Raw genomic sequence first — 11,778 nt, 5'->3', positions numbered from 1 at the left:
TAGTCTGAAAATTTAAGCGGAGTAATAACTTTAAAAAAACATTTCGAATATTTTAAGGAATAGCATTAATTCACAACAAAAACGCACTAATTTAACTGAAACTGAATTTGGCTGACTAACATAACTCTTAGTACTTAACAAATGTTTCAAACAACACAAATTATACTACCACTAAATAATTTCTAAGAACTATTATCAAGTTTTTTCACCCTAAACTCAATATACGCTATCATTTCTTCTTTGTGCAACCAATAAAATTTAGAAACTGAAAACTCAAAGCTATTGTCATGTATTTTGGATCCTCAGTAGTAAGCCATCATTCCTAGTGCAGCCATTTCTGGCATCTGATGTTTGTTGGTATAATGCTTCTTCAACATGAACTTCAACTTGGTTTTGTAATCACACTGCCTACAATCGAACGAAACAGTGCTTGGCAAATGTTTCGTCTCAATGTGCCTTTTCATAGAGCCAATTAACGCGCATTCGGAGCCACAAAATGAGCATTTGTACAATTTCTGATCAGATCCCAAATTTTGGACTACCGTTATAAGAGAGGTAACGTCAATTTTAGGCGCACTTGGGCCTTTAATAGGGGGCAAGGGACCATCTTGGTTTGATTCCAGTTTGGGCAAACTCGATTTGCTAACTTTGGGCTGAATGTTTGGTTTTTTAGCAGGCAAATTTTGATCTCGCGTCAAAGCACGTTTAGTAGTTATTAACTTGCCGGTCTCACGAGACGAGGAACAATTGCTTTTCTTTGGAAGAAACGAAATTGAACCCAATTCTGAACAATCCGAGGAGTCGATAATGCAATGCAATTTGGCGTGGTCATAATTCATTTGTTCTATGAACTTATCAACTAATAGAATTTTAACTTCTATGTCATCAAACATGTCCACTCTAAAGAAGCTGTGCTTATGCCAGAGTATCCACCATATTTGTGAAACTAAATTATATGCTAATGAAACTTGACACTGTGATCAAATAAAATCATAGAATTGACAAACTTCCATATTAAAACAAGGATAGCCGGTTACTGTACAAGTAGCGGAATGTTTCGACCATAGTCTTAAAAATACAAAAAACTGTCGTTTTTTCTGCGTGGTTTGATAAAAAAATTTGAATGAAAAAAAAGAACTTGGGCATTTTTGACAGTCATTTTTAAAATTTAATCAACTTTTTCTGCAGCAATTTTTTGAATTTTTGATTCCCAAAATAAGAGTTAACAAACTCCAAAAACTAATTTTACTTGATTAAAACTAAATTTTTACGCTTAAATTAAGCATTAATAAGCTGTTAGCCCGCACGGTCACTATATTAGCTCAAAGTTAGACCAAAAAATTCAAACATGTTTTTCTCGACACTGAGAAAAACTTTGAAAAGGACTTTAATATGATTGTCACTCAACCCGTTCCAATGATTATTTGTGGTACAAGATTTTGCGTGAAGAACATGATAAAACCAAAACACACCCGTAATTTCAAATAGTCGGAAAAACAACAAAGAGCATACTTCAATCATTCGTGATTCTTTATCTAAATATATTAAGCGAAAATACAAAAGCGAATTTAACAAAAATGATTTTTCTCTGTAGCTTTAAGAATTGTAGTCACAGAGGTTAACCCAAGCTTCACAACACTTGCTATAAATCACACACATAGCATTGTAAGCAAGTCAATAGAAATGAGACGGAACCCACTATTTCAAAAAATGTCACAAAAACCACATTGTTTGTCTCGAATGAGGTTCAATTTACAAAAAACGATGTCGAGAAACATAACGCCTAGCTTTATATTAGCACTGAGACAAAAATTACCACGCAGCTACAAATTTTAAGAATGGAAGTTGCTACGTCCTCCCAAGCCCAAACGACCCCGAATCGTCTAAGATATATCATATATGATCTATTATATATCGTCTAAGATAGGCCTAACACGATATAGAATCCTGGGCATCCCTGGGCCTCCATTGGAAAGTAAGCCGACCAAAAATCAGCAAACAAACGATGGTCCGAGAAATACAAACGATAGTCGAAAATGGCAAAGTAGATCTATTTAAACTGATTAAGGCTTTTTGAAACAAAAACGTGTCAAGACTAGAATGTAAAATTAGGTAACAGAGCCGAAAATACCTTAGAAGAAACCCACCAAAAAATTTAACAAGACTTATAATAATTTATCAAATCCGTCTCATTCGCAAACACCCACACGCACCAAAATTATTCGCGCGTCAAAAGAAAAAATATGAGACCACTCAGCCGATATTATATTGGCCGAAACCTATAGAGACAATAAAAAAAAGAACAAAACAGAACAGCCGAACAAAAATCAAAAAAATTGAAGACTAATAGAAATTCATTAACTCCCTTACGCTCATAACACACCCAGCTCCTTGAACAATGCAATATGATGCCAGAAGCCATTATAAAATAATCAAAAACCTATCAAGCCAAAAAAAAACAATCAAATTTATTACTAATAAAAAGTTACTGATTCCCCCTTGCCCTCAATCACACGCACACACAGCTCTTCAAAAGACGCTAAATGATACCACGAAACTGATAAAATACAAGCAAAAATACACAATACAATTACCCGGAAAAGGAAATTACAAAAAGCCAAAAAAAAATCATTTTTTTTTAAATTTAGGACTAATAAAAAACTAAGTCCCACTCACATTCAAGAAACAACAAACTTTTTGGTCCGCCGAGCGAGAAAAAATGAAACCACTAAGCCGATAAAATAGGTCGAATCCTATTACGCCGAAAAAGGAAAAAGAAAAAGCCGAAAAAAAAAACATTTAAGACAATTAAAAAGTTATTAAGTCCTCGAAACACATACTAACAAAAAAAATTTGTCACCCGTTGAACGAAATAATCCAATATGAGGCCAATAAGCCGATATAATATAGGTAGACACTTATCAAAACAAAAAAAGGGAAAAAACGAAAAAAATAAATAAATCGAATTGACAGAATTACAACCAACATAAAAAGAAAATTTCAACATAGAGGCAAACCTTCGCTTCGCAAACACTTGCGAGAACAAGACAAAAAGCAGCTTTATAAAGTACAATAATAAAATTTAGAATTAAGCCACGAATTAATAAAAATTCGGCTACTTCTGAGATTCGAACCTGCGACCTAGAGATAAAAAGTCTCACACACTTACCATTCAGCCAATGACGCTTAATTAATAACAAACACCCCATTGCAAAACCCTTGCCTATCGCAAGGGTAAATAATCCGAAAACATTGAAGCCGAAAATACTTGTGAATAGAGCGACCGTGACTGAACGGATAAGGCACCCAACACTTAACAAAGGGGACTTAACCCAACACTTCACTCTACTCCTAATTCAGTCCCGATCAAAGGGTTCGCAATGTCTTCCATCTCCTCCATGAAAGAACGGCCAAGGCGAAATGGATGACACCTCCCTACCCCAAGGAAGATCCTGCGCAGCCGGATGCAAACGAAAGAAGCTTTAAAGGGAAAAAACTAGAAGGAAAATTCTACAAAAACCGAAGTGGTAATAGTAAAAATTATAGAACTGCATCAAAATAAACCTAAATTGTAGTAAGAAATCTTAAATCAAAAGACATGCCCATAATGACAAGCACAAAAACAACTTTTCTTCATTTTGAAACAAATTAGCTGCCGGCCGGAATCGAACCCAGCAGCTTTGTCGTCCCCAGCATGGGCATTGCATCTGACTTAATTCTCAGAAAACGTTTTTGGATTTGACTATATTATGAACGAAGTAAAATTTCACGCGCGAATTGTAACAGCAAAGTTTTTACGGGAAAATTTATGGTACCCGGTCAAGATACCTTTTCTAATCGCAAGGATAAGGATTGACGCTTTTTCATAAACCTTACCTATTTGAAATAACTAGATCAATAGTTATTTTTTTGCGCTATTTGCAGTTTGTTATCGAAGAACGTAACTTGCTTTCCATTTAGCAAATGAATTTGACGTAAGCTTTAAACTCCAAAAGCAAACCGCCAAAATTTGAATAGCAGATTGTGAAAAAAAGGTTTTTTTGTCAACCCAACGGGCCTTGATGTCAAGGTAAAACTTTATTCATTTGTTTCCCTGACAATCTTAAGGAGCAAGAATTATTTTTTAACGTGCATTAGCACTTCAAAATTAGAGTTTCCGCTCCAAATTGGATGGGCGCTCCAATTTGGAGGGGAAATTGGATGGGCGCAAATTGGAGTTTCCCCTCCAAATTGAATAAGGCGCTCTTTTAATCACAAGCGCAATGTCAAAATTTTACGCAGTTCTTAAGTCATTACAAAGACATGCAGGCTTCATGGAAAACCTCATAAAAACCCAGATTACACTTTACATGCTATGTGAACTTGTGATGGGAGAAATCAGGCACTCCAAACAACTGTGCCGAATTGGTTGATATATTTATATCAAAGCTGCTTCAGATGGATAATAAAAAACTCGCGCTTTGAGAAAAAAGTTCAAAAAATTCTCAATTGATCGACCATTGACTTAGTCTGTACTGAGCAAGAAAACGTATTTCAGCTTAAAACAAACAACTACTGAATTTACCGCCCGAACATAACTTTCGCGTTCAGAAAAAGACTAACGACAATCAATTAAAAACATACCCAACTGACAGTTAAGAAAGTGCAAATGAACAATGAACCAAAAAATAATTGATGGAAATTTTTTGAAGTTCGAAGAAAAAATAAATAACGGCGAAGCTATTTGAATTTCAAAGACTTTTCAAATCGGATTTTTTTTCGTAAATTTATACCATATAAAAAAAACCTAGAAGTCAACTCACTCACATTTTTTGAGACCTTTTCAATTTTGTTTGCCCAAATTTAACAAAGGAATTGAAAAAAACTTGAAAAAAGTCAAACAGCTGAAAACCAAAGATGAGCGTGAACAAATTGGAGACTTTTTCCTTATAAACAATCAGTTAATAAGACCTATATATACAATTCGTTCTACTACACTTTAGAAATTGTGAAATTAAATGCTTTGAAAACATATTCGCAACAATTGCGATACATCATAAAACATTGAGTTACAAGATAATGAATAATGAAGGAGACAATGTCAAAAAATTGTTTGCAATTAAATTGAAAAAAACGCTGATTTTCATGCTTCTATTGAATAATATTCATAAACAGCCCTAAAAGCTTTGGAAATCATTTACCGAGCAGAAACTAAAGCAACTAAATTGGGTCGACTCCTATTGAGCCAAAAGCAAAAACATTGTCAAGAAAATTTTTTGAGCTTCAAATCCTATCCATACTGAAACACATAAAGGCAAAAAACATTTCGCTCTCAAAACTACACAATATATCTTCACTAATTTGACATAACACAACAAACCCTTAAATCAAAAGAAAAACTCAAAATTAGATTTGGTAAATTTACGAATTGCAGAAATTTCAATAATAGACTAAAAGAGTTTTCAATTCTTGCTCTTGAAATTGCGCATTACAATTTGACAAAGCCAATATAACATTAGTCAAAACCATTTAATCGAAAAAAGCAAAAAAAAATATTGAAAATCATACTTGGTGAATTAACACATAACAGAACTTTCAATGACAGAAGAACTGCTTAAATCAAAATCAACGCCATGCTTTCAAAAGGAAGCCAATAGAAACTGTACCAGGTAATATAAATGGGATTTGAACAAAAACATGAAAAGAACCGAAGGAACCTTGGATGAATACAACGAATCCGGAAAAAAAATTAACACTTTCAATAAACTCAATTGAAAAGACAGCATTGCCTAAAACGAACTCCGCCTAATTACTACCTAACCTGAATGATGGCAGTTTTATTTACATTTCACAGAAACGGAGCATGTTGAGTATTTCCTACTAAATTGGTCATTCTGTGAACAAAGTTATGTACAGTGGGAAAGTCTAGTACCCGGTTGCAAACACCCTTGCTGATCCCGGGCGTTAAAAAATGATGTTGCGGATATGACTGGAATCAAATCCGCTGATATTCTGTCCATGAAACCATTGCTTAACATACTTCGCACACACTAAGATTTTTGAAGCACAAGGGGTGGGAAGTAACTATGACCCACTATGGTTTTTCCTGCCTACTCAAAAAATGAATTCGTTATTTCTAACAACTACTAAACACACCGATACAATAACGAAAAAAAAGGACCAAAAACCGCAATCACAGAGAAGCCACAATTATGAGAAACGCGCTAATGTTCCAAACAATAACAAGCAAAGCTTCATAATAACACTAACGAAACTAGAAGCAGAAAATCCAAATCTCAATGTTAAGTTTTTTGACTGCTCAAAATAAGACTTCCATAATGACTCTTTCTTTTTTCCTTGCGCAACCAAAGAAATTTAGAAACTGAAAAATCAAAGCTATTGTAAGTATTTTGGACCCTCAGTAGTAGGCCATCATTCCTTGTGCAGCCATTTCGGGCATCTGATGTTTGTTGGTATAATGCTTCTTCAGCATGAACTTCAACTTGGTTTTGTAATCACACTGCCTACAATCGAACGAAACAGTACTTGGCAAATGTTTCGTCTCAATGTGCCTTCTTATGGAAGTTAAGTGCGCCGATTCTGAGCCGCAAAATGAACATTTATAACTTTTTTCACCCGTTGCCATGTTTTCAACCGAAGACATCATTGACGAAACATCAATTTTAGACGCATTATGACTTGTGGCAGCGCTTGTCATGCATTCCTTTTTCGCAACTGTTGGTATTACAGACACTGATTTTAGTGCCAGACCTGTTCTTTTACCTGATTGAAGCGTTAATTTTTTGTCAGCCGGTCTTTTCAACTTTTGTTGGAATTTCGTGGAACCTGCATTGACTATCCTATCTTCAGTTACAGCGAAAGATATTTTCCCGATCTTAAGAGCGGTATTAAAGTCAACAATTTGATGCTGTATGATTTCTCTTTCGTTCAAAAACGCGATGCTCTGCAAAACTGAATCATCGACAACTATGCTCACTTCAATTTCAGACATTTCTGTTCTAGAAACTCTGCTTCAGAATATTTAAGACTGACTGACCTGTCACTTGATTTAACTTCAGTAATTTAAATACAAGCTAGTCCTTCGATTCAAAAGAATTAGAAATGCAATTAAATTCCATTGTGCTACTACAGATCCCAATTTATATTTCCACAATTGTATTGTCAGCTATCAAAATAAATCTACAAGAGAGATAAAATAAGCAATAACCTTGTTTATTCACATCTCATAATATTAAGCCTTAAGTTATTACCATTTTATAAAACTAGACAATGGTTTTCTGCATGTTGCTTTGTTTAGGAGACATCGGATTATTCAACTTTCTTCGAATATTTGCACTCCAGTTGGGGTTCGGCGAACCGGGTTCTCTCGGACTCTCGCGATCTCCCTCCGAGACGATCTCAGCCACTTCGTTTCCATGCTCCACTGAATTACTGCCCATATTTCGAAGTTTAATCTGATCTTCAGAATCAGAATCTTCCTCCTGCTGAGACAACCTGAAAGAAAGAAAATTTTCTTCGATCAATATTTTAAAAATCGACGAAGAAGCAAAGCTATTCGCATTCAAAAGAGCGCTCAAAATCAAAACAGAGATGAAGCTGAGCTTCACATCACTTGCGATACCACAAGTATAGGGTTAAAACATGACCCTCAATGAGTAGCAAACATGACTTCGAACGATGAAAATACAGAAGGAATTAGAAAAACAAAAAAATAACACAGAGGCGAAGCTTAGAAAAAAATCAGGTTCTTTCTGACGCACTAAGCTGGCTAGGGTAACACAGGTGAATTATATATGTAGTAAATGTAAGGTGGCATGCAGAATTCGGAATTAAACCGACAGAGTTTTAGACGACAATCATAGAGCAGAAAAGTTACAATACAACAGAAACATAACACGACGAAATAGCAGACAAAAATTGAGACGAAAGCCATTTAGTCAAAAACAAAACATTTCAAAAAGTCGACAAAAAGCTAGATCTACCAACATTTTAATATGTGAAAATCAATTTGTCTTGAATAAAACTAACATGCCAAATAAGACTAATTGGAAGCTTAATTGGAACCATTAACCACTTAGACACAAATAAAGCAGAGAAAAATTGCTATGCAATTCCGATTGCTACAGTGAAATTTCCAAATAAGGGCACACTTTATTTGCAAGTTAAGTTAGAAAAAAAAGAAGGTTTATAATAACACACTAAGCTTATCTCAAGTGTAAACACAGAAAAAAAACATAGCCAATGAAAGATTGAAAAAGAGTAATGAATGCAAGTAAACATAAAAAAAACACTGCCTTTCTTGAAAAAATTTGAACTTCGAATTTCAAAGAAAAAAAATAGATGCTCTTCAAGCTCTTTATATTTCAAGAACAATTTATGATAGGCGCTTTTTTGATAACATGAGCCCAACTAGAGAAAACTGGACCAATAGGTAAAGTTTTTATTCCGCTGGAAGTCTAAAAATTAAATTCCACTTTCGAAACTAGAAATCGTTCAAGATTCTTCGCGCCATTTCCACGTTCGTATTTGGAGAGTGCTATTTACGTCACTTTCAGCAGAAGAATTTCAATTGAACTCAAAAAATGTATATATACCTATGTGCATTCATAAATGCATCAATATGTATGAATGCATATCTATAGTTACTAGAGACTTTTAAGACTTTTCCTGAAAAAAAAAAAATCAGCAAGACCTATATGAGAGTCTTCACTACGTTAATTACTTTTATTAGCTAAAATTAACAATCCGGAGATACTAGAGAATATGCAACTGGACTATTGACCATTTCGCAGTTTTCCTCAATTTACCTTATATAGGGATTTTGCAGGTCAGGGTGGAAGGTGTAGGCGGTGAAAATGAAGAAAGCCAGAGTTGCTGCTTCAGTGGAAACTGCGTCCAGCCATCGGTACTGGAAGTTGACCAGGATTCTCAGCAGGTATACTACTATTCGCGTGAAGTAGATGTAGCACACAATGGTGATGTAGAATCGGCGAAACAGGCGTAACTTCACCAGATTTGCTGTTCCCTGTGAAAAGCATCAGTCATTGGTTTTGATTTTCAGTAATTTTTAACTCATGGGCACTTTTCCTTAACCAAGGAAGAGCAAAAAATAGTAAACCAACATTTGGAAAAGAATAATGTAGGCAAGAAAACATGAAAAACTGAATTATTTTTTGAAAAAACTTCAACTTTTGAATTTCAAAGTAAGAATATATGGTCTTAACCCCTCTTTGAGTATATGAATTTACTATTGACACTTTTTTGATAAAATTAACTCATTTTGAGAAATCGGGATTAATAGGTAAAACTTTTATTCCGCTCCGAATTCTAAACATCAAATTCTATTTTCAAAACTTGAAATCGTTCAGATTTTTTTGCGCACGTCACTTTCAGCAGATGAATTTGAATTGAACTCAAAAAGTGCATATATTCCTAGGTGCATTCATAAATGCTCGAATATGTATGAATGCACATCTGTAGTTATTAGAGCATTTTAAGCCTTTTTCCGGAAAAAAAATCAACAGGACCTATATAAGAGTCTTCACTACGTTCATTACTCTTAATAAAGACCATAAACAACGATATTTACATTTTAGGAGGCTCAAATTTCACTAAGGGGTAACAGTTATAACGAGTACCTTTCCATCAACTTTGGTTGCTTCCTGTAGGTGTCTTATAGACCATACTATGGGAAACAGCACAGCGCCACAGCACACAAGGTCGACTAGGATGAAAATCTGCTGCCACAACTCGTGCTTCTGGGCTCCTTCTTCTGTGTTTTCCTTCAGCACATAGGCGATGTTGGTCACAACTTGCAATGAGATAACTAAGACGAACAGCCGTTTCTCATTGGTAGAAAACACGTGCTTCATCAACTGCCAACCACTTCCTGCAAAAGTAATCATCGCCTTTATTGGGTTTCGCACCACAGGCGAATTTTTGAAAAATTGAAAAAAGGAGTTTTGGAGCATGTAATTGTTATTGTATGAAAGCATTATGGATTCGGCCCAGTGGGCCCGGGATTACTCCCTTAAACAAGATTAGTTTTGCTGTTGAAATTCTCCAAGTACTCGAGATTCATTCGTTGTAGTTTGTTTCAAAGTGTCTCCATAGGTAAAGAATCAGTTTTTTCGGCTCTACATTAAAGTATTAACTATTACCGGTTCATTATCAACTAACTTACCGATGAGAACAAGAACGGTGAAGAAAAGCAGCCCTCGTATGACGTAGGTAATGTAGTACAACACAGCCCAAGTGTTGTGCGACTGGCCCGTAATGTTGATGAAGTGGTAGTCCACGGAGTGAACAAAGAGCGAAAGAGATTTGACGGCTACAAGAAGCAACATCAAGTAGTGGATCTTCTGTACTGATCCGTTTTCGCCTTTACGGAGAACCATCATCCAAACAATGCAGCAGCAGAAATATATTGTTGAAAAAGCCAGATAAATAGTAGGAAGATATATTTCAAATGCTGTCAAAAAATTGCCCCCGTTTTTTTCGATTATGATCACATCAAAACTGACTCCGATGCTAGGTGATTTTATGTTTTCACAGTTGTGGAAAAAGAGATTATAAAGCCCTGATTGCGTTTTATTCGCAACGTACATGACAAATTTAAAACTATAAGTTATTTCACCGTCGGAACTTTTTGTCTTCGAGACTGGAACTCTATCCAACTTTTTTGGATTATAATCGAACTTTCTAATCTGCCCAATTGAAGAATTCGTTGTGTTTTCCGCACTGAGGATATCGTCTCGAATTACGAATTTAGGCGGAACCATTGGAGCAGTTGATTTTGGTCTGAACTCCATTGAATGATTGTTAAACAAATCTTCAAGAGACTCATAAAAAGAGAGCTCCGCTATTTTTTCTCCGTGTCTTGTTAAGTGTAATGACAATTCGGTAAAGTTTAGAACCATTGCAACGACATCTGATTTAAAAGCAGACGTCTTGCCCGAACTTTCCTGGAGGATACATTGATCGTCTTGTCTGTTCTCTATGTATGGAGCGATACCTGCGCTATCAGTTCTATCGAGAGTGAATCCGATAACACCTGTTTCGTTTAAACTTGTCGAGAATTTTAGATTTGATATATTCACAAAAAGGAAACCAGGACTAGTAAAACCAAAGGTTGTTAGATCGAATTCGGGCCGCATATCTCCAGCCATTGAAAAGTGATGCTCTCGGCCAAAAGCTGGCACAATTGAGAGAAAGATTGCAAAGAAAAATAGCATTTCTGAAAAAGAAACAAGTTTCATAGACAATATTTTATTTTTTATCTTAACTTTACCAAACTATCGTTACATTTTCAATTGCTACTGCTTCACTAGTGGACAGAATAAAGTGCAAAATCAGGAATTTTGTCTATACAAAGCCTGTTTTTAAGGATGATTTTGAACAACATTCACTCGGAAATTGAATAAAATTTTTTTTACAAAGTATACGAGTAAATGATCAGAGATACCCTACATGAAAGCATTCAAGTTTGGTTTCAAGGACTTACCAGTTTTTATCCGGGTCTGAGGAAGCCAGTTTTCACCATCTGCACTAAGTTTTGAATCGAAGAGAATTTTTCACGAATAAGCGGCGGAAAAAAGTTGTTCATCATAAGTGAACTACTTCAAGCTTTAAATTTGAATTGTATGAAAAGTTTACTTAACTCAGCTGTTTCTTACAATTTCACGCGTTTTAAAAAATTTAAGGCCCTTTGGTAGAAGGTGGCATTTTCAAACCTGGAAAAAATTGGTAAACCCTTGAAACCAGGATACAATAAAATCA

The 11,778-nt window shown here is 35.2% G+C and overlaps 1 protein-coding gene across 1 annotated transcript; it reads right to left on the bottom strand.

Annotated features, from left to right (window-relative positions):
- Positions 1-7,092: 7,092 nt before the first annotated feature.
- On the bottom strand, positions 7,093-11,264 carry LOC134845713 (protein GPR107-like). Its single transcript, XM_063862767.1, has 4 exons — positions 10,184-11,264; positions 9,639-9,889; positions 8,808-9,025; positions 7,093-7,494 (listed from the first exon to the last, which is right to left on the bottom strand). The coding sequence occupies exons 1-4, from the start codon at positions 11,256-11,258 to the stop codon at positions 7,263-7,265; spliced, it is 1,776 nt and encodes a 591-aa protein (XP_063718837.1). The 5' UTR covers positions 11,259-11,264; the 3' UTR covers positions 7,093-7,262.
- Between the last annotated feature and the right edge of the window lie 514 nt (positions 11,265-11,778).

This window comes from Symsagittifera roscoffensis, chromosome 5 (assembly GCF_963678635.1).
Source record: "Symsagittifera roscoffensis chromosome 5, txSymRosc1.1, whole genome shotgun sequence".
Lineage (NCBI taxonomy): Eukaryota > Metazoa > Xenacoelomorpha > Acoela > Convolutidae > Symsagittifera > Symsagittifera roscoffensis.
The sequence above is the reverse complement of the archived record's forward strand: the minus strand, read 5'-3'. Positions and strand labels throughout refer to the sequence as shown.

Bases quoted from the DNA above. Each gene is read 5' to 3' on its own strand.
- LOC134845713 (XM_063862767.1), bottom strand. From the start codon at position 11,258: ATGAAACTTGTTTCTTTTTCAGAAATGCTATTTTTCTTTGCAATCTTT. The intron at 9,890-10,183 runs GTAAGTTAGTTG...TTACTTTTGCAG, and splicing joins CACCGTTCTTGTTCTCATCG to GAAGTGGTTGGCAGTTGATG. The intron at 7,495-8,807 runs GTAAATTGAGGA...TCTTTCTTTCAG, and splicing joins CTGCAAAATCCCTATATAAG to GTTGTCTCAGCAGGAGGAAG.